Source organism: Somniosus microcephalus, chromosome 11 (genome assembly GCF_052327205.1).
Source record: "Somniosus microcephalus isolate GS21.2 chromosome 11, FLI_Smic_1.0, whole genome shotgun sequence".
Taxonomy (NCBI): domain Eukaryota; kingdom Metazoa; phylum Chordata; class Chondrichthyes; order Squaliformes; family Somniosidae; genus Somniosus; species Somniosus microcephalus.
Window position 1 is genome coordinate 16,217,695 of NC_140997.1, and position 24,726 is coordinate 16,242,420.

At 45.9% G+C, this 24,726-nt stretch overlaps 1 protein-coding gene across 2 annotated transcripts in view; it reads right to left on the reverse strand.

Annotated features, from left to right (window-relative positions):
• The window catches only part of lmf1 (lipase maturation factor 1), a 449,408-nt gene that overhangs the window by 20,914 nt on the left and 403,768 nt on the right, over positions 1–24,726 (reverse strand). For both annotated transcript variants that reach the window (XM_086000259.1, XM_086000258.1), the window contains one exon: positions 1,596–1,708. In XM_086000259.1, the coding sequence (XP_085856385.1) occupies positions 1,596–1,708 (113 nt within the window). The remainder of the gene's footprint in view (positions 1–1,595; positions 1,709–24,726) is intronic.

Consider the following 24,726-nt stretch of genomic DNA (forward strand, 5'->3'; position numbering starts at 1 on the left):
CTACTCACTGCCTTAACTAGCCGAGCCATTGGGGGAGCTGCCAATTTGCTCCACAATGATCGGCACATGCTGTACTTGATGTCAGTCCATTCATAAGTCAATGACTCCAAGACGTTATTTAGTGGCTGTGGATGGGGCAGTGTATTAGGGGCATAAGATTGGTTACATATTAGAGGGCTTATTCTGCCAATTTTTTTAATTTTGAAGTTATTATTTATTCCAAGTGCTAATCCATCGATTATTGCAATTTATTTACAGACAGAAATTTACTCCAAGGTTAATGCCTCTGTTAAACTGATAATTTGAGGCAGTAACAACCTGCATTTATATAGCACCTTAAAGTAGCGAAACCACCCAAGGCAGAGGCACAATTCACAAGTGTGTGAAGTAATCATACAGTAACATGACCAACAGTTGTTTCCAGGCTTTCCTCTTTGCCTATGCACAAAACAAACAAGCACTGTGTTTGCAGGAGTTCTGTTGGTGCCTTGTGCGATATTGTCACAATTTTTCTTTAAATGGAATATGAATACCCCAGAAACAAATATCGCGTGGTTATTCGACATCCTGTCTATATGTTGTGGGACTGGAAGAGATTACAGAGATAGGGAGGGGCGAGGCCATGGAGGGATTTGGAAACAAGGATGAGAGTTTTAAAATTGAGGCGTTGCTTAACCGGGAGGTCAGTGAGCACGGGGGGGGGGTGATGGGTGAACGGGACTTGGTGCGAGTTAGGACACGGGCAGCTGAGTTTTGGATGAGCTCAAGGTTATATAGGGTGGAATGTGGGAGGCCAGCCAGAAGTGTGTTGGAATAGTCAAGTCTAGAGCTAACAAAGGCATGGAGGAGGCTTTCAGCAGCTGATGAGCTGAGGCAGGGGCGGAGACGGGCGATGTTACGGAGGTAGAACTAGGCGGTCTTAGTGTTGGCGCAGATATGTGGTCGGAAGCTCATTTCATGGTCAAATATGACACCAAGGTTACTGTTTTCCAAAGAGTGCAGCCGGCACGACAGTCTCCCCTTGGAATATGACAGCTCCTCATTGCTGGCGTTAGTGGGCTCAGTCTGCTTACAGATCAATCAGGTTTTTATTCTCATTCTCTGCTCACTAAATGCTGCTTTACCAAATACCCAGCAGAGCCTGGAATTAAAGGAGAAAAAAATGTTCCAACTGATAATTTAACAAAAATCTGTGACTATATTTGTACCACAGTAGATAACGTAACGGTTAACTATTAAAATGCCACAGCCGAGTTGACTTGCAGGGTCACAGAATCAAGTTGGTCTGCATGTAAACCTGGGTCGCTGGGTCAAAATTCTGGAACTCCCACCCTAACAGCACTGTGGAGTACCTTCGCCACACGGACTGCAGCAGTTCAAGAAGGTGGCCCACCACCACCTTCTCAAGGGCAATTAGGGATGGGCAATAAATGCTGGCCTTGCCAGTGACGCCCACATCCAGAGAATGAATTTTAAATAAAACCCACTTGGCAGTCCTATTGACTGCAACTAAAAGGGAGAGGCCACTTTCAGCTGCATACCGCCCTCAATTCAACTCAAAATGCCCCAAATGAATCAAGGTTAGGACTTCTCACCGTGGTGTTCCTCGATCCTCAAATGGGTTGTGTGCCATTAACGACAGTACAAGGCTATCATTCGTCAGTAGTCTTCCTGCCAGGTGGATCAACCATTCATTTTGTTCATAGGTCTGGAACGACAATAGATACAAAACTAAATTTATGACCACGTACTTTTCCAGAGATGGTTAGGCCGCAGGCTCGAGCCCTGGATGTGCAGATCTCGGTCAGTGCGGGGGGTTGGGGAACTGCTGGATGGATCGGGAGAGGGGAATCAGCCTGAGTTTGCTCTCCCAATCACCACTTAGTGACCCAGGTGCAAACGTGCACTTATGGGTGTCGGATTTAGCTGCAATGCCATCCACGGTCAAATAGATTGCTGGCACTCTCTTGGCTCACACCATGATAGAAGGCCACTTGGGATAGGTGCTGAAGGACTGCCAGAACCCAATGGAATGCATCTGATGTGGCTTATAGTGCCTTCAGCAGGGGGAGCGGTTAACACCACAATCACATGGCCAAATAGCCTTCGTTACTGCTATGTGCTTGTGTGATTCTGAACTGCTGTATTTCCCCTACAACCAACGCTTCCTCTAAGCTGCTCGGCTGCGCAGCCGTCTGTCGGTCCCGCGAAGCCCGGGACCAGCTTTTCCAATGTGAAATTTCGCACATGCGCGAAACTTTGAATGGGCCGCACAGCCCGTTAAAGGGGTCGCGCGCCCCAAAAAATCAGGGGGAACATTGCCTAAAACCTCCCCTTGCTGGTTAATAAGCAGTCTGTTACAGTGATAGGTGCTGCAGTTTATTAAGCAGGCATTACTGGGGGAAGATTTCCTCTGTTCGTAGTCTGTGATGAAATTATACATGTGTTCCTTTATACATGCTTACGATTTCACTAGAAATAGCTAATGCAGCAGTATTGTTTATAACAGTATAATCCATTGTTTAATTCCCAGAGCAGTTTTCAAAACAGAAATAACCTGACAGTACTGTCATATATGATCTTACATCAGCATGTTACCCTTTTGTCTATCCTGGCCTCTTGAGCATCCCCAAAGTTCATCGCTCCACCATTGGCGGCCGTGCTTTCAGCTGCCAAGGCCCTAAACCTCTCTCTCCTCCTTAAAACCTACTTCTATGGCCAAACATTTGGTCACTTGTCCTAATATTGCTTCATGTGGCTCGGTGTCAAATTTTAGTTGATAAGCACTCCTGTGAAGCGCCCTGGAACGTTTTACTATGTTAAAAGCGTTATATAAATGCACGCTGTTGTTTTATCGACAATAGAATACATCATACTCAATGTACACTAAGAAAAGTAATAATAATGGTGTTATAAAGAATGATAAAGTCCTAGCAGTGAGAATAAGAAATGGGTTCAACTTTTGGGTTCATCTGATGAGCTTATGGTTTATGACACTACTTAATGAGCTCGGATACCGTCTAAACGATTAATTCACTGCCAGCCATTTATTAATCTATAGTTACACCTGTGAATAAACCTGATTAATAACCAGTGATATGAATAGGATATCTACAAGCGGTCGGCCTGTTTTCTTCCTGTGCTGCTTGGGGATTCCCATGAGCAGGAACATAAACAGAGGGGAGAAAATAAAATGTACTTAAGGAGGCTGAAGGGATGTAACCTGTCACCCCTGATCCTCTCTAACTTTTACCGCTGCACAATAGAGAGCATCCTGACGAACTGTATCACAGTATGGTATGGTAGCTGTAGCTACTATGACCGGAAAGCCCTGCAGCGGGTAGTCAAAACTGCCCAACGCATTACCGGCACCCGGCTACCGACCATAGAGCACATATACCAGAAACGCTGTTTACGGAGGTCACGGTCCATCATCAAAGACCCTACCCACCCCAGCCACAGTCTGTTCGCCCTCCTGCCATCTGGGAGACGCTACAGATGCATTCGCACCCGTACGACCAGATTTAGGAACAGCTTCTTTCCCAGGGCTGTCATCCTACTGAACTCCACTAATAAACGCTAAAGCCTGCACATCTGCCAATGCACTTTATTATGGTTATGTTTATGTTAATGTATTACAAGACAAATTAATGTTGAATGTTTAAATGTCTTAATCTAAATGTACACTCTCGGGAGCCGCAAGCCTACATTTCGTTGTACTGCACTTGTGCACTAACAATGACAATAAAGTTGATTATGATTATGAGTTGCCAACTCTCCAGGATTGCCCTGGAGTCTCCAGGAATGAAAGACTAACCTCCAGGGCACTGCTGCCAGCAACCCGGGAGAACAATCACAGGGGCATTAAAAAATTCTGCTTTATAATAAAATAATTGTGTTTATTAGATAGAAACATAGAAGATAGGAGCAGGAGTAGGCCATTCGGCCCCTCGAGCCTGCTCCGCCATTTAATGAGATCATGGCTGATCATCCAAATTCAGTACCCTGTCCCTGTTTTCTCCCCATATCCCTTGATTTCTTTAGCCTTAAGAAATATATCCAACTCCTTCTTGAATATATTTAATGAATTGGCCTCAACTGCCCTCTGTGGTAGAGAATTCCACAGGTTCACCACTCTCTGGGTGAAGAAATTCCTCCTCATCTCAGTCCTAAATGGTTTACATCTTTAGAATGTGACCCCTGGTTCTGGACTCCCCCGCCATCGGGAACATCCTTCCTGCATCTAGTCTGTCTAGTCCTGTTAGAATTTTATAAGTTTCAATGAGATCCCCTCTCATTCTTCTAAACTCCAGCGAATATAAGCCCAATCTCTCCTCATACGTCATTCCTGCCATCCCAGGTATCAGTCTGGTGAATTTTCGCTGCACTCCCTCCATGGCAAGAACATCCTTCCTCAGATAAGGCGACCAAAACTGCACACAGTACTCAAGGTGTGGTCTCACCAAGGCCCTGTATAACTGCAGCAAGACATCCTTGCTCCTGTACTCGAATCCTCTCGCTATGAAGGCCAACATACCATTGGCCTTCTTAACCGCCTGCTGCACCTGCATGCTTACCTTCAGCGACTGGTGCACAAGCACACCCAGGTCTTGTTGCACTTCCCCTTCTCCCAATCTATTGCCATTCAGATAATAATCTGCCTTCCTGTTTTTGGTACCAAAGTGGATAACCTCGCATTTATCCACATTATACTGCATCTGCCATGCATCTGCCCAATCACCCAAACCTGTCCCAATCATTAGAAAAATATTAGACATGGGGGGGAAAAAAAGGCTATTTGACCGACAGTCTATTTGCTTTCTGAATGGCCGTGGGAAGGCGGGGCACCACAAGGATGATCGTGTTGGGCGACCAATGGCAGGAGAGTGGGGGCGGGGCAGTTGGAGACAGGAGATCATGTGATGACACCTCCGGGAATATGTCCAACCAGAGGTGGCAACCTCAGCGCAAACTGGGAGAGCCAGCATCGCTAACGTTCTAAATGTTTTATTGCTATTTTAAGTTCACCAGAAGCTCTTTACAACTCTGCTGCAAATCACAAGCAAACACGTTCTTTATATGCATGCTAAAAATCAACAAATGTTGGATTTAAGCAGTGCAGGTTTACAGCACGATTGTAATTGCAACTTCTCCGGGGCAGTTAACATGAAGTCATCGAGAACAGATTAAGTTGGGGCTGACAAGTTTGTCGACGAGGCTGTTTGATGAATTAAATGGTTTGATGGAAGAAAATTAGAAAACAGGGGGGGTGAAAAAAAAAATAAACTTGGCTGCTTCCATCTGCACGAGGTTGGCAAATCCTGGGAAGTGGCTCATGCAAAGACACCAGATGTGGAGAAATCGCCCAGAGTCATCATCGGTAAATCTTTCAACAATTCAGAACCTGCCAGCAAACACTGAGTACATGCAAACAGCATCGCTTAATGACTTTAATCAACAAAATAAAACATGTCAACACAGTGGGAGATGTAGTTCAGTGACACAGGGCATGTTATGCATACATAAGGCCTTAGATTCATCCATGTATTCTGACAGTACAAATCTTTTAGGATCGGTCAGAGAGATGATGATGGCCTTTCCTTCTATGTTCCTATGTTCATATGACAATGAAACATGTTACCATGGGACCCGCTCATATCAGCGTCATGTGTCCATCATGCCATTAGGTAAATGCCTGGAGAACGACCCTGGAATTTCACCGTGACTGGATGTTGATGGCTGGAAATGCAAGTTGCTTTCTATACAGAATCATTTTCTCTTGAAACTCTAGGGGACAGTGTAGTAATGCAGGAATTTGAATCCACATTGCTTTGACTGTGCCAAGGAAATTACATCTAGGCTGAGCAGTCATGTGTTGATAATCAAAAGCCAATATCCATCTAAGCTCTAGGAAACCCCAACATCATAGTTAATATCATGATTTTAATATCAAGTGCTGAAAAGTACGTTAAGTTTGACGAAAGTGGAGTCTGGAGAACCGGCAAACTATTGTTCAGGGCTGGGGAATGACCTCAGGCTACAGTGTCGCTGCAATGATTAAAAACATTCGCTTAAGGATCAGATCATTGTTTAAAAATCTGAGTTGGAATAACAATGTTAAGACATCAATAAAAAGGCAAAGTAAAAGGGTAATCTGGCAGCCCAACTCCCTCCAGTATACCCAACCTCTGAAGCATTTAAGGGGAAGCTAGATAAACACATGGGGGAGAAAGGAATAGAAGGATATGTTGATAGGGTGAGATGAAGAGGGGTAGGAAGAGGCTCGTGTGGAGCATAAACACCGGCACGGACCAGTTGGGCCGAATGGCCTGTTTCCGTGCTGTAAATTCTATGTAATACTATGCAATAAGAACACATATTGCTCATGCCCCCTTTGAGGGGGGGGGGGGGGGAGAAAGAGGGAGAGAGAGACATGGAAAAATTAGGAGAAAAAGGGAGGAGGAGGATAGAATGAAGAGATGGAGAGGAGAAGAGGAATAGGCGAGGTAGAGGATAAGTTTCTCAATTCCTCAAGTAAGTAAATACATCACCCAATCTAGTATTCAGCCACACAGATCAAGAAGATTCCAGATTCAATTCCTGTCAGTCGCAGGCACCTCATGACAAAAATATAAACACCGTTAGAAGCAGCAACAACAATAACTTGCATTTACACAGCACCTTTAACGTAGTAAAACATCCCAGGGCGCTTCACAGGCGTGATTATCAAATAAAATTTGGCAACGAGCCACATGAAGAGATGTTAGGTCAGGTGACCAAAAGCTTGGTCAAAGAGGTAGATTTTAAGGAGCCTCTTAAAGGAGGAGAGAGAGAGAGAGAGAGAGAGAGAGAGGGGTTTAGGGAGAGAATTCCAGAGCTTAGGGCCCAGGCAGCTGAAGGCACGGCCGCCAATGATGGGGCGAAGGAAATCGGAGACACATAAGAGGCCAGAGTTGGAGGAACAGAGAGTTCTCAGAGGTTTGTAGGGTTGGAGGAGATTACAGAAATAAGCTCGGATGCCTTAAATGGGCTGCCCAAGAATGGGAAAATGGCATGAATACATTTCCTTCCTTTCTGTACCTTTTCTTTCTCCTTTTCTGTACTCCCGCACCCCCCCCCCCCCCCCCGCCATTTTCTCAGTCCCTGATTGTGGGATTTTTAGTGTGTTTTCTGCTACAGCTAGGCAGTTTGTGCTCTGCTAGCATCTTTAGTGGCAGGCAGCCTCAAAGCCTCCTTGAAAAAATGCAACATCCCCACCGACACATGGGAATCCCTGGCCCAAGACCGCACAAAGTGGAGGAGAAGCATCCGGGAAGGCGCCAAACACCTCGAGTCTCTTCGCCGGGAGCAAGCGGAAGCCAAGCGCAAACAGCGCAAGGAGCGCACGTCAACCCAAGCACCCCACCCACCCGCCCCACCTGTGACAGAGACTGCAGGTCCTGCATTGGACTCATCAGTCACCTGCGAACTCATTTTTAATGTGGAAGCAAGTCATCCTCGGTTCCGAGGAACAGCCTAAGAAGAAGTAGTGGTGGCAGTCAAAGTACTTTATTAAAAGAAAACTTTGGTATGAGATCTCAATCCTGAGGCAGCATAGAATGATACAGCACAGAAAGAGGCCATTTGACCCATCGTGGCTATGCCGGCTCTTTGAAAGAACGATCCAATTAGTCCCTCTGCCCTGCTTTTTCCCCATTGTCCTACAAATTTCTCCTTTTCAAGTATATATCCAATTCTCTTTTGAAAGTTATTATTGTAACTGCTTCCACCACCTTTTCAGACAGCGCATTCCAGATCGTAACAACTCACTGCGTAAAATATTTTCTCCCTCATTTACCCCCTGGATTTTTTGCCAATTATCTTAAATCTGTGTCCTGCCAGTGGCAACAATTTCTTCCCCATCTACTCTAACAAAACCCCTCATAACTTTGAACACCTCTCTTAAATCGCCCCTTAACCTGCAGAGTGAGAGATTTATGATCTTACGCCCGGGTCTCCTGGGGAATACAGGGGAGTTGATAACCTTGCATGTTAAGTGGTGTCCAAACCAAACAGAAAAGGCAAAATGTTGGGATCCTGTGGTGAATGGCCACAAACAAATAACACCCGAGGTTGTTTTCATCGCCTCTAGGTATGAAAGCTTTAAATTCAACAGAGAGAAAAACAATCCAATTTGCACATAAAACAATCAGCACTTCTTTACAAGGAACATGTGCGGGTAATTTAGGGGAGGGAGGGAGGGAGGGATGAGGAACTCCACCAACATCTGTTTTGATTTGTTGGGATGAATTGGAAACCTACTTACTGTTAATGCTGACATTTTCTCTTTTGTCTAATGGCAGCTCATGGCTAGAATACAGATGCTAACCAGCAGTGAGAGAACTGCCCCCTCGTTTTTTGCCCGTCAGGGTGAGGAATTTCAGGCGATGCGACGGAACAGTTTTCCACTGGTGCCACCCAGCGCTAGAAGCAAGCTTTTCAAGGCCAGCCACAGCACAGACTTTAGCTCCTTTCGCTCCTCACCACAATCTACCTTAACATCTGATCTCCGTCTAGCACATCCTACAGCACCTATTTCCATTTCTCTCCGCAACGAACCTTGGGTCCCTTTGAGTGACAGCGCTGCCAATTTTGACATTTATGTGCTGTGAGTTAACATCCAGCAAGAACTGGAGTTAGATTGTTTCGGCTCACTTTATATAGAAAAGAAGGAAAGACTTGCATTTATATAGTGTCTTTCACGACCTCAGGAAGTCCCAAAGCGCTTTACAGCCAATAAAGTACTTTTTGAAGTGTAGTCACTGTTGTAATGTAGGAAACACTGTTGTAATTACAACCAGTAGACAGAAGAGATTTCAATCCCATCAATCTGGGCTGGATTCCAAAGTAGGGTAAGAGGTGAAATGCCAGTGTTGTAAGCCTCTTTTGCACCAATCAGTCCCCACCAAAGTCAAATCTTTAGAAAACAGTCATGTCATTAGGGCTCTTGTTATAAATCAGTTTGAAGAACACTATTAACAAGAAAAATGCATTGTCACCCTCATGAAGTTGAGAGGAAAGATTTTATATCCCTCTGAGAGCTGTCCGCTCCTCCAACTTTAGCCTCTTGCGCATCCCAGACTTCCTTCGCCCCACCATTGGTGGCCGTGCCTTCAGCTGTCTAGGTCCTAAGCTCTGAAATTCCCTCGCTAAACTTCACCAATTCTTCAACTCTCTCTTCCCCTTTAAAACGCTCCTTATAATCTACCTCTTTTGATCCTAATGTCGTCTCCTTCAGCTTGGTGTCAATTTTTGTCTGATTATGCTCCTTGAGACATTTATTAGGTTAAAGGCGCTACATAAGTGCAAACTGTTGTTGCTGTTGTTGTCGTGGGTCTTGCCCTAACTACCTTCATTGAAAATGGCTTTCCAGAAGAAACAGTAAGACTGGTGATGCCTTCCTTGATCGAACCGAACCCAAATCACTGCCTGGCATTCTCCTCATCTGCCAAAAATATTGAGGGTCCTGCCATACTGGACCAGTTGCTTGGTTGAATTATGGCGACAGGGCTGGCATTTCAGAATACACAGGGCCAACCCCACCAGCTCATGGAGATACCAAATAAAAGGCCTCCCTCAGGGATCTGTTCTAGCACCGCTCCTTTTTCATCTGTACATAATCGACCTGTCTGAGACCAGATCGTGAAAATTCATCTGCGCTGATGACAGTGCCTTTGCAACTCAAGCTCGCGACTTTTCCCCCCTGGAAACCACACTTACTAATGACATGAAACCAATGGCGGAATACCGCCTGAACTGGCATCTTCAACCAAGTACCAACAAGATTGTCTCCTCCGTCTTTCACTTGTTTAATGCTGGTGCCTCTCGTGCACTCACTATCATCTTAAATGGTCAACTCCTCAAACATGACGTTCACCCAGTCGCTAACCTACAAAAACCATCGATTGAAAACTGCGGAGAAAATCACAAACCCAAAACAAACTACTCGTCAAACCTGCCAGCTGCAGCTGGGAAGCAAGGGCCTCTACTTTATGCTTATCTGCTTTCACACTATGTTACCCAGTTGCAGAACATCGCGCTCCCATTTAGGTTTGTCACTGCAGACTCAGCTGGTGGATACTCACTTACATGCTACTGTGCGTCGTGTGTCAAGCACATTGGGCGCTACACCCCTCCCATGGTTACCAGTCCTCGGCAAAATAGGTCTTCCACATCTTCACCGTTCAGATGCAGTGGTAAAATTGGAGAATAGACTTCGTGACAAAAACATGCTGCCAATTCACTCTAATTTGTTCAATCCACCAACACCCAATATGGTCAACCTTTCCAGATTCCTTTGACTTTTCCTCACCAACTCGCGGGCGTGAAGAGTGGAAAGCAGATCTCCAACCCTACAGAACCTCAACCAGCTTTCAATTGGTCAAGTCGTGTTTGGGCATTTCTCAACCGCTTTCAAACTGGGCAGAGAGTGTGCTCCTCAGATATTCACCTACGGGGCCTTCGTGACGATGACAAATGTCCTTGTGGACAAATACAACCCATGTCCCACATCGTTGCCTAAACTTTGCTTTTTGCATGCTGGTGATGACAATGCTCTAAGACGGATGGAATTAAGAAAGAATGAAAGAACTTGCATTTAGAAAGCGCCTATCATGACCTCAGGATGTTCCAAAGCACTTTACAGCTAATGAAATACTTTGAAGTGTAGACACTGTTGTAATGTAGGAAACGTGGCAGCCAATTTGCGCACAGCAAGCCCCCACAAACAGCAATGATATAAATAACTAGATCATCTGTTTTAGGTGTTGGTTGAGGGACTAATGTTGGTCAGGATACTGGGAGAACTATTCTTTAAAGAGTGCTGTGGGATCTATTACGATTCCCTGAGGGGGCAGACAGGGCCTCAGTTTAATGAAGCACCTGAAAAATGGCACCTCTGATAGTGCAACACTCCCTCAATGCAGCAGTCCCTCAGTACTGCAGTAATAGTGCAACACTCCCTCAATGTAGCAGTCCCTCAGTACTGCACAGTGATAGTGTAACACTCCCTCAATGCAGCAGTCCCTCAGTACTGCACAGTGATAGTGCAACACCCCCTCAGTACTGCAGTGATAGTGTAACACCCCCTCAATGCAGCAGTCCCTCAGTAATGCAACACTCCCTCAATGCAGCAGTCCCTCAGTACTGCACAGTGATAGTGTAACACTCCCTCAATGCAGCAGTCCCTCAGTACTGCACAGTGATAGTGTAACACTCCCTCAATGCAGCAGTCCCTCAGTACTGCACAGGGATAGTGTAACACTCCCTCAATGCAGCAGTCCCTCAGTACTGCACAGGGATAGTGTAACACTCCCTCAATGCAGCAGTCCCTCAGTACTGCACAGTGATAGTGCAACACCCCCTCAATGCAGCAGTCCCTCAGTAATGCAACACTCCCTCAATGCAGCAGGCCCTCAGTACTGCACAGTGATAGTGCAACACCCCCTCAATGCAGCAGTCCCTCAGTACTGCAGTAATAGTGCAACACTCCCTCAATGCAGCAGTCCCTCAGTACTGCAGTAATAGTGCAACACTCCCTCAATGCAGCAGTCCCTCAGTACTGCAGTAATAGTGCAACACTCCCTCAATGCAGCAGTCCCTCAGTACTGCAGAGTGATAGTGTAACACTCCCTCAATGCAGCAGTCCCTCAGTACTGCACAGTGATAGTGCAACACCCCCTCAGTACTGCAGTGATAGTGTAACACCCCCTCAATGCAGCAGTCCCTCAGTAATGCAACACTCCCTCAATGCAGCAGTCCCTCAGTACTGCAGTGATAGTGCAACACTCCCTCAATGCAGCAGTCCCTCAGTACTACACAGGGATAGAGCAACACCCCCTCAATGCAGCAGTCCCTCAGTACTGCAGTAATAGTGCAACACTCCCTCAATGCAGCAGTCCCTCAGTACTGCAGTGATAGTGTAACACTCCCTCAATGCAGCAGTCCCTCAGTACTGCACAGTGATAGTGCAACACCCCCTCAGTACTGCAGTGATAGTGTAACACCCCCTCAATGCAGCAGTCCCTCAGTAATGCAACACTCCCTCAATGCAGCAGTCCCTCAGTACTGCAGTGATAGTGCAACACTCCCTCAATGCAGCAGTCCCTCAGTACTACACAGGGATAGAGCAACACCCCCTCAATGCAGCAGTCCCTCAGTACTGCATAGCGATAGTGCAACACTCCCTCAATGCAGCAGTCCCTCAGTACTGCAGAGAAGTGTCAGTCTAGATTTTGTGCACAAGTCTCTGGAGCAGGGTTTGTACCTACAATCTTCTGACTCAGAGGCGAGAGTGCTACCACTGAGTCAGGTTAGCATACTTTAAACAAATAATAATAAATATCAAGGCACTACATCATCCTTTCATTCTCCAGAATAATATCCCTCTGGATGTCATAATGTCAGGAGACCCTCTCTGGCCGGTTTCTGAGAAGAAAAACAGGAGCCCAAGCTTCAAACAGCAACAGAACATAATCAGCCCCACGGCAGCACAGTAAGGCTACTCAGAACTTTCCTTTGCTGTTATAATAAGCAGATTAATCAAGGCAGATGTATGGAGTACAAATTACTTTAATTCAATTCCACTCAGACAGCTGTTCCTTTATTGGCAAAGTAATCCAGTAAAAGTAGACGGTTCACATGGTTTAACACATGTAAGCTTTCCATTTTTTTTAGCGCCTTGGTAGTTCACAATTGCAGACCCACATTCACCGCCCCCTATTTTCCCCCTCTGTGCCTCCTGCAGGCAGTGACTCCTGCTCAGGTACGGTTTTGCCAGGTACGGGCCGTCTTACTGTACCCTAGCCCAAGTTACCGTCGTTCTTGTGTGAGCCTCGACAGTGAGTCATCAGGAGCCTCACAGCCGAGCACAATTCTGTCCTCACAAAACAGTCCTGCGTGTGTACTTTCCACATAGGAGGAGGCCATTCAGCCCCTCGAGCCTGTTCCACCGTTCAATTAGATCATGGCTGATCTGTATCTTAACTCCATCTACCTGCCTTGGTTCTGTACCCCTTAATACCCTTACCTAACAAAAATCTATCAATCTCTGTTTTGAGATTTTCAATTGACCCCCCCTCCTACCCACACTCCCTACCAAGCCTTAATGGATTTTTGGGGAGCAAGTTCCAGATTTCCACTACCCTTTGTGTGAAGAAGTGCTTCCTGACATCACCGCTGACCTAGCTCTAATTTTAAGACTAGGCCTCCTTGTTCTTGACTCCCCACCAGAGGAAATAGTTTATCCCTATCTACCCTATCAACTCCTTTAATTATCTTAAATGCCTCAATTAGATCACCCCTTAATCTTCTATACTAAACATAAGAAACAGGAGTAGGAATAGGCCATTCGGCCCCTTGAGCCTGTTCCGCCATTCAATAAGATCATGGCTGATCTTTGACCTCAACTCCACTTTCCCGCCTGATCCCCATATCCCTTGATTCCACTAGAGTCCAAAAATCTAGCTGAGCCTTGAATATACCAAACAACTCAGCATCCACAGCCCTTTCAGGTAGAGAATTCTGAAGATTCATAACCCTCCGAGTGAAGAAATTCCTCCTCATCTCCAGTCTTAAAAGGCCGACCCCTTATCCTGAGACTATGCCCCCAAGTTCTAGACTCTCCAGCCAGGGGAAACAACTTCTCAGCATCTACCCCGTCAATCCCCCTCAGAATCTTATACGTTTCAATAAGATGAGATCACCTTTCATTCTTCTGAACTCCAGACGGCCAGTGCCTGTCACTAAATCACTAAAAGTAGTGACAAAAAGGTTAACAAGGCCATAAAAAAAGCAACCCAGGCACTAGGGTTTATTTCTAGAGGGATAGAATTGAAAAGTAGAGAAGTTATGCTAAACTTGTATTGAACCTTGGTTAGACCACACTTGGAGTACTGCGTACAGTTCTGGCCGCCATATTATAAAAAGGATATAGAGGCACTGGAGAGGGTGCAGAGAAGATTTACAAGGATGATACCAGAAATGCGAGGGTATACCTATCAGGAAAGGATGAAATGGCTGGGTCTCTTTTCGCTTGAAAAAAGAAGGCTCAGGGGTGACCTAATAGAGGTCTTTACAATTATGAAAGGTTTTGATAGACTGGATACAGAGAGAGTGTTTCCATTTGTGGGGAAGAGCATAACTAGATATAAGATAGTCACCAAGAAATCAAATAGGGAATTCAGAAGAAACCTCTTTACCCAAAGAGTGCTGAGAATGTGGAACTCGTTACCACAGGGAGTGGTTGAGGCGAATCGTATAGATGCTATTAAAGGGAGGCTAGACAAGCATAATAGGGAGAAGGGAATCGAGGATTATGCTGATGGAGTTAGATGAGGAAAGACGGGAGGAGGCTGGAGTGGAGCATAAACGCCGGCATGGACTGGTTGGGCTGAATGGCCTGTTTCTGTGCCGTATATCCTATGTAATAGTATAGGCCCAATCTATTCCGTCTCTCCTCATAGGACAACCCTCTCATCCCAGGGACCAATCTAGCGAACCTTCGTTGCACCGCCTCTAAGGCATGTACGTCCTTTCTCAAATAAGGAGACCAAAACTGTGCACAGTACTCCAGGTGTGGTCTCACCAAAGCCCCGTACTCTTGTACTCCAACCACCTAGAAGTAAAGGGAATTAAGGGTTACGGGGAGCGGGCAGGAATTTGGACATGAGTCTAGGTTCGGATCGGTCATGGCCCTGTGGGTAGCGGAGAGGGCCCAGGGGCCTTGTAGCCTGATCCTGTTCCTATTTCGTGTGTCTAATTCTGTTAGATTCAGGAGATGGTTCTGTGATAGTGGATTGGCAGTTAGGATCAGATCAGCCATGATCTTATTGAATGGCGGAGCAGGCTCGAGGGGCCGATTGGCCTACTCCTGCTCCTATTTCTTATGTTCTTATGTTCTTGCAATAAAGGGAATATAAACCTAGTCTATTCAACCTGTTCTCATAATTTAACTCTTTTTTAGCCCCCGGTGTTGTTCTGGTCAATCTGCGCTGTGTGGAAGTATCCCTTCCAAGGTCAATATATCTTTCCTGAAGTGCAGCGCCGAGAACTGAACACAGTACTCTAAACAGGGTCAAACCAGAGCGATAGCAAAATACTGCAGATGCTGGAAATCCGAAATAACAACAGGAAATGCTGGAAAAACTCAGCAGGTCAGGCAACATCCGTGGAGAGAAATTTGAGTTGATGTTTCGGGTCGAAACCCTTTTTCAAAACTGGAAAGGAAATAAAATAGATCGAAGGCAGGGCTGCGATCGAACAAAAGAAGTAAAAGAGGCAATACGAGGTATTCAAAACCAGACGAGATGGTAATAGGCCAGTGGAGACAAAAGATGGCTGAGATTAGGTGTGAAGTGTACTGGCAGGATAAGACACCAGAGCTTTATATAACTGGAACACAACTTCTACACATTGTATTCCAGCTTCCTTAATAGAAGTCAGGGGCACCAACAAAGACATTCTCAAATTAGAAGCATATTTTAGGCTGTAGGGAGACCCTCTTTACCCATCTCATTGTGCTTTTATACATCGTAAAACCATCTTAGTAACAGGAAATAGCCGGACCCAGTAAGTGACAGACTGCAGTATCATTCCAATATCCGACTCAAGTGAGATCTGTGGGTGCGTCATCAAAGTTTTATATCCCTGCAGGAAAACAAAAGCTGTGAATGGTATCAGACCGCTAAGATCACTTTGGCTAGTGTGGAAAGTATGGCTGGCCTCACTCAAACTGCACTGCAGACTGTAAATGATTTTTATTGCCATTATTACAGTACAGCAATATTTTTCTAACAGCTGCCTTTGTTTCATTTTTAACTTTCAAAGCCTTTGTGCCTAATCCCATGGGCTGACCTGTAGCGCGGCCCAGCTGTGCTCCACTCAGGATTTATGGACAGAAAACACTGGTCTGCCAGGTAAATGTTGAAAAAATAGCGAAGAGCGTGTAATGGAAGTGAGTTACGACACCTGGCCCAGCCTCGAATTGTGGCAAATTATTTCACCTACGCTTTACTTCCTAACCTCCCACTCCAACATAATTCCTTCGTTCTTAGAGAGTTCTTATTTAAAGATTGAGTTCCGCATCAGGATCCCTTTCCAGAACTCAAGTGATCACTAAGAAGTTGGGATTTGCACCTGCTTTTTTTTGTTAAATATCGTTAAAAATATATTAAATTTTTCAGAGAATTTGCTTTAAGTAGTAAATGCTGATGATGTAATCAAGGGAAATTGTCTTGGAAGAGTTCTTAAGCGGTGAGGTAACTGAATTCATCGCAATAATGATGCAGCCATGTATCCAGGTTGTTCCAGCTATTGTCTCATTTCAACTTTGTCAATCCAACTCCTACACACACTCCATCTACATAATAGAAAATAATGTACCTGAATTTGCACACCAATTTACAAGTCAAAACACCTCGAAGCACTTCACACAATGAATCATTTTGCAATGAATCACTCGGCTCCAGACCTCATTACAGCCTTGGTCCAAACATGGACAAAAGAGCTGAATTCCAGAGGTGAGGTGAGAGTGACTGCTCTTGACATCAAGGCAGCATTTGACCGAGTGTGGCATCAAAGAGCCCTAGTAAAACTGAAGTCAATGGGAATCTGGGGGAAAACTCTGCACTGGCTGGAGTCATACCTAGCACAAAGGAAGATGGTTGTGGTTGTTGAAGGTCAATCATCTCAGCCCCAGGACATCACTGCAGGAGTTCCTCAGGGCAGTGCCCTAGGCCCAACTATCTTCAGCTGCTTCATCAATGACCTTCCCTCCAACATAAGGTCAGAAGTGGGGATGTTCGTTGATGATTGCACAGTGTTCAGTTCCATTCGCAACTCCTCAGAAAATTGAGCAGTCCATGCCCACATGCAACAAGACCTGGACGACATTTAGGCTTGGGCTGATAAGTGGCAAGTAATATTCACATCACACAAGTGCCAGGCAATGACCATCTCCAACAAGCAAGAGTTGAACCACCTCCCTTTGACATTCAACAGCATTACCATTGCTGAATCCCCCACCATCAACATCCTGGGGGGGGGGGGGGGGTTACCATTGACCAGAAACTTAACTGGACCAATCACATAAACACTGTGCAAAAAGAGTGAGTCAGAGGCTGGGTATTCTGTGGCGAGTGTCTCACCTCCTGACTCCCCAAAGCCTTTCTACCATCTGCAAGGCACAAGTCAGGAATGTGATGAAATACTCTCCACTTGCCTGGAGGAGTGCAGCTCCAACAACACTCAAGAACTCAACACCATCTAGGACAAAGCAGCCCACTTGATTGGCACCCCATCCACCACCTTAAACATTCACTGCCTCCATCACCGGCATACCGTGGCTGCAGTGTGTACCATCTACAAGATGCACTGCAGCAACCCACCAAGGCTTTTTCAACAGTACCTCCCAAACCCGTGACCTCTACCACCTAGAAGGACAAGGGCAGCAGGCACATGGGAACACCATCACCTCCAAGTACCCCTCCAAGTCACACACCATCCTGACTTGGAAATATATCGCCGTTCCTTCATCGTCGCTGGGTCAAAATCCTGGAACTCCCTAACAGCACTGTGGGAGTACCTTCACCACATGGACTGCAGCGGTTCAAGAAGGTGGCTCACCACCACCTTCTCAAAGACAATTAGGGATGGGCAATAAATGCTGGCTTTGCCAGCGATGCCCACATCCCATGAACAAATTTTAAAAAGTGCAATGACTTTTGTTACGTAGGCAAATGCAGCAGCCGTTCTACATCATCAGCAAGAAAAAAGATTTGTATTTATAAAGCACCTTATCTTGTTCTCAAGATGCCGCAAAGTACTTTACAACGAAGGGATTACTTTTGAAGTGCAGTCACTGTCGTTACGCAGGCAGGCGTGACGGTCATTTTGCATAAGCGTAATAGCTCTTCCTGTGGCGCCAAAATAAATGCTCCCACCCGCTTGCTCACCTTCCACTTCCCCACCCCCCATTCCCAATCGGCCTGGCTCTCCCTCAAGTCGGAACTGCCAGCTTGGTTCCACAGATTAGCCACTGGATTCCAGACTTTGGTACTGGATAGAAGGATGACATCATGATATCTCAAGTCAAATGGAGATTTGGACCACGGTGTAAAGCTCACTCGCCAGTGCTGTCTCTTTCGAGGACAAGAGTTTGAAGTATATTTTTTGCAAAGGACTCAAATAGGATGCATTAAATTGTATAGTGTCAGGCCGAGTTTCCATGCTGGACCTATTGAATCGATAACTGGTGAAGTCTTCTGGGTCCACTTATTAAACGTAGATGTTCTGGAGGATACACCAAAGGATTTTGTGTTGATGGGATATTTAAACGTTCATGGAAAGGTCATAAGAATGGCTGTATGTAACCTGATGGCAAGATATTTGTGAAAACATTTTGCACAGAGGGTAGGCCAGAGGATCGTATCTTGTTCTGTTTACACATGCACAGCATCTGAAATTATATAAAACTTTCTGTATGGTTCCTGGACGTCTCTGTGGAAATAGTATTTTTGGCTGCAAGCAAATCTCTTGGGCATACGGCCTACATAACTGTGGGCAGGGTAACCATCTTGAACTTTTCCTTCTTTATGAATTTGTTCTGGTTTCTGAGGTCTAGGAAGGGGAAGAGTCTTCCTCATCATTTGGGAACACAAAGTAGCATTTTGTTTAAAGAATGTTTTTCCTGCTTTGCCTCCTTGGGAATATTATATTTTTGTCACCATTTCTCTTTGGCGAGAACCCCACAATATGATACATATGACTATGCCCTTCTTCTAGGGAAGATATCCATCAAAATTATATGGGGTTTTCATGTGAGTAGATGGGGGAAAACTGTTTCCACTGGCAGGAGTGTCTGTAACCAGAGGACACAGATTTAAGATAGTTGGCAATGGAACCAGAGGGGAGATGAGGAGAATTTTTTTTTTATGCACCAAGTTGTTATGATCTAAAATGCACTGCCTGAAAGGGTGGTGGAAGCAGATTTAATCATAGAAACATAGAAAAATAGGAGCAGGAGTAGGCCATTCGGCCCTTCGAGCCTGCTCCGCCATTCAATACGATCATGGCTGGTCCTCTATCTCAATACCATATTCCCCCTCTCTCCCCATACCCCTTGATGCCTTTTGTGTCTAGAAATCTATCTATCTCCTTCTTAAATATATTCAGTGACTTGGCCTCCACAGCCTTCTGTGGTAGAGAATTCCACAGGTTCACCACCCTCTGAGTGAAGAAATTTCTCCTCATCTCAGTCCTAAATGTCCTACCCCGTATCCTGAGACTGTGATCCCTCGTTCTAGAGCCCCCAGCCAGGGGAAACATCCTCCCTGCATCCAGTCTGTCTAGCCCGGTCAGGATTTTATACGTTTCAATGAGATCCCCTCTCATTCTTCTAAACTCTAGTGAATACAGGCCTAGTCGACCCAATCTCTCCTCATACGACAGTCCTGCCATCCCAGGAATCAGTCTGGTGAACCTTCGCTGCACTCCCTTCTATGGCAAGTATATCCTTTCTTAGGTAAGGAGACCAAAACTGCACACAGTACTCAAGGTGCAGGTGTATAACGACAGTAATGTTCAAGAGGGAACTGGATATATACTTGAGAAGGAAACGTTTTCAGGGTTGTGGGGAAAGAGCAGGGGGAGTGGATCTAATGGGATCGCTCTTTCAAAGAGCCAGCACAGGCATGATGGGCTGATTGGCCTCCTTCTGTGCCGTAAGATTCTATGATTGGAATTGGCTTCCATGATTGGAATTGGCTTCCTAGGCATTGTGTCAATTTATGAGAGCCTGGTTACTAGTGCATCTAATATTTGTCTTAGAAGTATAATGCATAGTGTCACTGACTCAATTATATCGGTTGGGACACTAGAGGCACAAGAGCAACATCAGAGGCAACTCTGTAAACAACCTGACACCAGTCACCACAACTCAACTTTATGGTCTTCCTGGATGGATGAGTCAAGATGGGCCAAATGGCCTTCCCTCACCATGAGAAGGGGCTTCCCAGAGTGCCTCCAATGGCTCAGTGCCGATGATGCCAAAGGGGGGTAGCTGCTGCCACCGGCCCTTCAGGTCGGTTCTGCCGACTTGTGCCTGGCCATGGCAAAAACTGCATGTTCGTTAAATAAATTTAAAATGGAGATAGACATTTTCCTAGCAGATAAGGGAATTAGGGGTTATGGGGAGAGGGCAGGGAAGTGGACGTGAGTCTAGATTCAGATCAACCATGATCCTATTGAATGGCGGAGCAGGTCCGAGGGGCCGTATAGCCTACTCCTGCTCCTATTTCTTATGTTCTTATGTTCGCAGCTGTGCAACTGCACGGAACTTTGCACGAGCGGCAATTCATTCTTGCCGAAACCAGCCCATAGTATAAATGGGGACCGGTTCAGCAGAAGCAGGTTATCTCGCATTTCGGGTGGAACCAGTTCTGTGCTGTAAATGCAGAATCAGTTCAGGGAGCAATGCGCAGGCTAGAAGGTGCTAGACTGGAAAGGAGAGGAACTTAAAAATAAAAAAGCATCGACACCAGAGTAAAACCTGAAGAAGATTCTGTTAGGCAAAAATGCAAACTGTGGGAACGAAAACAACAGGGCACCCTACTGAACTGAGAGAGTAGTTACCATCCTACGTAAAAAATTAAATCAGACATAAAAACCTCTTTATCCAGTGCCAGCAGCATTCCCTTATGCCACTTGCAGTGCAATGTCTTTGTACAAGTCATGGCTGGTAACCACTGTCGCCGCAAAGCACATCTTTTAAAATACTGAACATTTCGAACCGACCATCCCAAAACTAAACTTCAGTCGCTTGTAACAACTATGTCCAGCTCTTTTTCCCCAGTAGCTTGCTGTACACTATATAAACAAATCGAGTGTGCCAAAACCTTAAAAGAAGTTTTCAATTACACTGCAGCAGTTTTAAGAATGTTGCTACGACTAACTCTTTAATTAGATTGAAGAAGAAGACTGGCCATTTTAAAAGAGATAGGGACCAGAACTTCATTAGGATTTTAATCTCTGAAAATTATGGTTTAGTAAAGTACACATTCACACATCAGAAGATACAGATTCTTTTCCTGTTACATCGCACCTTCGATTTCAATTAGCTCTGTTCTCTCGTACCCATTTTGATCCCACGTCTATTATTCTTCATTGCCAACAGCCCCCTCCCGCTTGCAGAACCCCCTTTACCCTCGTGGTCCGTCATTTTGTCATGAATAATAATCAAGTTCCCAGAGTCTATACGGAACAATAGCAAGTGATTAATTACAGATGCGTACGGAGTTCGTCACTGACCGAGGGATTTTCATATGCATGAGTGGCTCCCAAAACCAGCTTGGACTCCGTAACTCAATCCCAAACAAGCTATACACACACGCAGATGCACAAATGTGATGAAATGGTATCATCGGTACATAAAAAAGAGTATCATCGGCAATGAAAAGATAGAACTTGCATTTATATAGCGCCCTTCATGACCTCAGGACTTCCCAAAGCGCTTCACAGCCAATGAAGTACATCTGAAGTGCAGTCACTGCTGTAATGTAGAAAGCGCGGCAGCCAATTTCCCAAGATCCCACAAACAGCAATGTGATAATGACCAGATAATCTGTTTTAGTGATGTTGGTTGAGGGATAAATGTTGGACAGGACACCGGGGAGAGTTCCCACTGATCAGCTTCGAATAATGCCATGAGATCTTTCGCGTTCACCTGAGACGGGATCTCGGTTTAACGTCTCATCCGAAAGACGGCACCTTTGACAGCACTCCCTTGGCACTGCCTAGATTATGGGCTGAAGTCACTGGTGTGGGGTTGAACCCATGTCCTTCTGACTCAGAGGTCAGAGTGCTACCAACTGAGCCATGGCTGAGGGAAGAACAATGTGTTCCAATGTGGTGGGAAATAGATTTACGGGCCCGATTTCATCATCCGATTCATGCCACTGCAGGTAAAGGGATGGACTTGCCTGACAGGAATCATACACCAAGAAGGGAAAAAGAGGGAAAACCCAACACTGCCTCTCTTGCACATCCCATAGTAGCCAGGTACAGATCACTTTCGGCAGAATCCAGGCAAAAAAACGTAAATGGAAAATAAGGTGGATTAGGATGTGTTTGCACCAAGTCCCACTCACCCATCAGCCTTGTGCTCGCTGACCTACAATGATTCAATTTTAAAATTTCTCATCTTTGTTTTCAAATCCCTCCATGGCCTCGCCCCTCCCTATCTCTGTAATCTCCTCCAGCCCTGCAACCCTCCGAGATCTCTGCGCTTGGTCCAATTCTGGCTTCTTGAGCATCCCCGATTTTAATCGCTCCACGCAATGGCGGCCGTGCCTTCAGCTGCCGGGGCCCTAAGCTCTGGAATTCCCTCCCTAAACCTCTCCGCCTCTCTGTCCCCCTTTAAGACGCTCCTGAAAACCTACCTCTTTGGCCAAGCATCTGCCCTAATATCTCCTTATGTGGCTCGGTGTCAAATTTTGTTTGATAATCACTCCTGTGAAGTGCCTTGGGACGTTTTACTATGTTAAAGGCGCGATATAAATACAAGTTGCTGTTGTTGTTATGTACAAGCATACTTTTCCAGATGAAGAAAATCTGATGTCTGAATAAATTTGGTTTTAATGAGATGGCACGGCAGAAAAAATGATTTTCTTTGGAGTTCAAATGTCCCTGGCCTAGACGGGTCTACATCTGCTCCAGCAGTGCTAAAGTAGTACTTGATTCCAAACTGGAACAATTTGCAGTTTTCGCAATACATTTCATCCTTGGATGGTTAATATTCTGAAACCACATCTGAAGTTGGGATCCCTAATGGTTGACAGACTTGCGTCTCTGGAACGCTGAGGAACATGAGCAAGCCTCACATTACAGCCCGCATTATATTCAGACATCCCCCTTCCCCCTCACAACAACAACAACTTGTATTTATATAGCGCCTTTAATGTAGTAAAATGTCCCGAGGCGCTTCACAGGACTATTATAAGACAAAAAATTTGACACCGAGCCACATAAGGAGAAATTAGGGCAGGTGACCAAAAGCTTGGTCAAAGAGGTAGGTTTTAAGGAGCGTCTTAAAGGAGGAAAGAGAGGTAGAGAAGCGGAGAGGTTTAGGCAGGGAATTCCAGAGCTTAGGGCCCAGGCAGCTGAAGGCACGGCCACCAATGGTTGAGCGATTGTAATCAGGGATGCTCAAGAGGGCAGAATTAGAGGAGCGCAGATATCTCGGGGGGTTGTGGGGCTGAAGGAGATTACAGAGATAGGAAGGGGCGAGGCCATGGAGGGATTTGAAAACAAGGATGAGAATTTTGAAATCGAGGCGTTGCTTAACCGGGAGCCAATGTAGGTCAGCGAGCACAGGGGTGATGGGTGAACGGGATTTGGTGTGAGTTAGGACACGGGCAGCCGAGTTTTGGATGACTTCAAGTTTATGTAGGGTAGAATGTGGGAGGCCAGCCAGGAGTGTGTTGGAATAGTCAAGTCTAGAGGTAACAAAGGCATGGATGAGGGTTTCAGCAGCGGATGAGCTGAGGCAGGGGCGGAGACGGGCGATGTTACAGAGGTGAAAATAGGCGGTCTTAGTTATGCCGCGGATATGTGGTCGAAAGCTCATTTCAGGGTCAAATATGACACCAAGGTTGCAAACAGTGTGGTTCAGCCTCAGACAGATGTTAGGGAGAGCGATGGAGTCAGTGGCTATGGAATGGAGTTTCTGGCGGGGACCGAAAGCAATGGCTTCGGTCTTCCCAATATTTAATTGCAGACAATTTCTGCTCATCCAGAACTGTATGTCGGACAAGCAGTCTGACAATTTAGAGACCATGGAGGGGTCGAGAGAAGTGGTGTTGAGGTAGAGCTGGGTGACGTCAGCGTACATGTGGAAACTGACGCTGTGTTTTCGGATGATGTCGCCAAGGGGCAACATGTAGATGAGAAATAGGAGGGGGCAAGGATAGATCCTTGGGGGACACCAGAGGTAACGATGCGGGAGCGGGAAGAGAAGCCGCTGCAGGCGATTCTCTGGCTACGATTAGATAGATAAGAATGGAACCAGGTGAGTGCAGTCCTACCCAGCTGGACGACGGTGGAGAGGTATTGGAGAAGGATGGAGTGGTCAACCGTGTCAAAGGCTGCAGACAAGTCAAGAAGGACGAGGAGGGATAGTTTACCTTTGTCACAGTCACAAAGGATGACATTTGCGACTTTGATGAGAGTCGTTTCGGTACTGTGGCAAGGGCGGAAACCTGATTGGAGGGATTTAAGCATGGAATTGCGGGAAAGATGAGCACAGATTTGGGAGGCGACAACACGTTGAAGGACTTTGGAGAGGGAAGGGAGGTTGGAGATGGGGCAGTACTTTGCAAGGATGGAGGGGTCAAGGGTTGTTTTTTTGGGGAGAGGGGTGATGACGGCAGATTTGAGGGACAGGGGGACAGTATCTGAGGAAAGAGAACCATCAACAATGTCAGCTAACATGGGAACCAGAAAAGGAAGTTGGGTGGTCAGCAGTTTGGTGGGAATAGGGTCGAGGGAGCAGGAGGTGGGTCTCATGGACAAGATGAGCGCGGAGAGGTCATGAAGGGAGATCGGAGAGAAACTGGAGAAAGATGTGAGTTCAGGGCTTTGGCAGGGGGATCCTTAGAGGAAGTTTGGTCCGGTGGGCTAGGAGAAGAAAGGAAA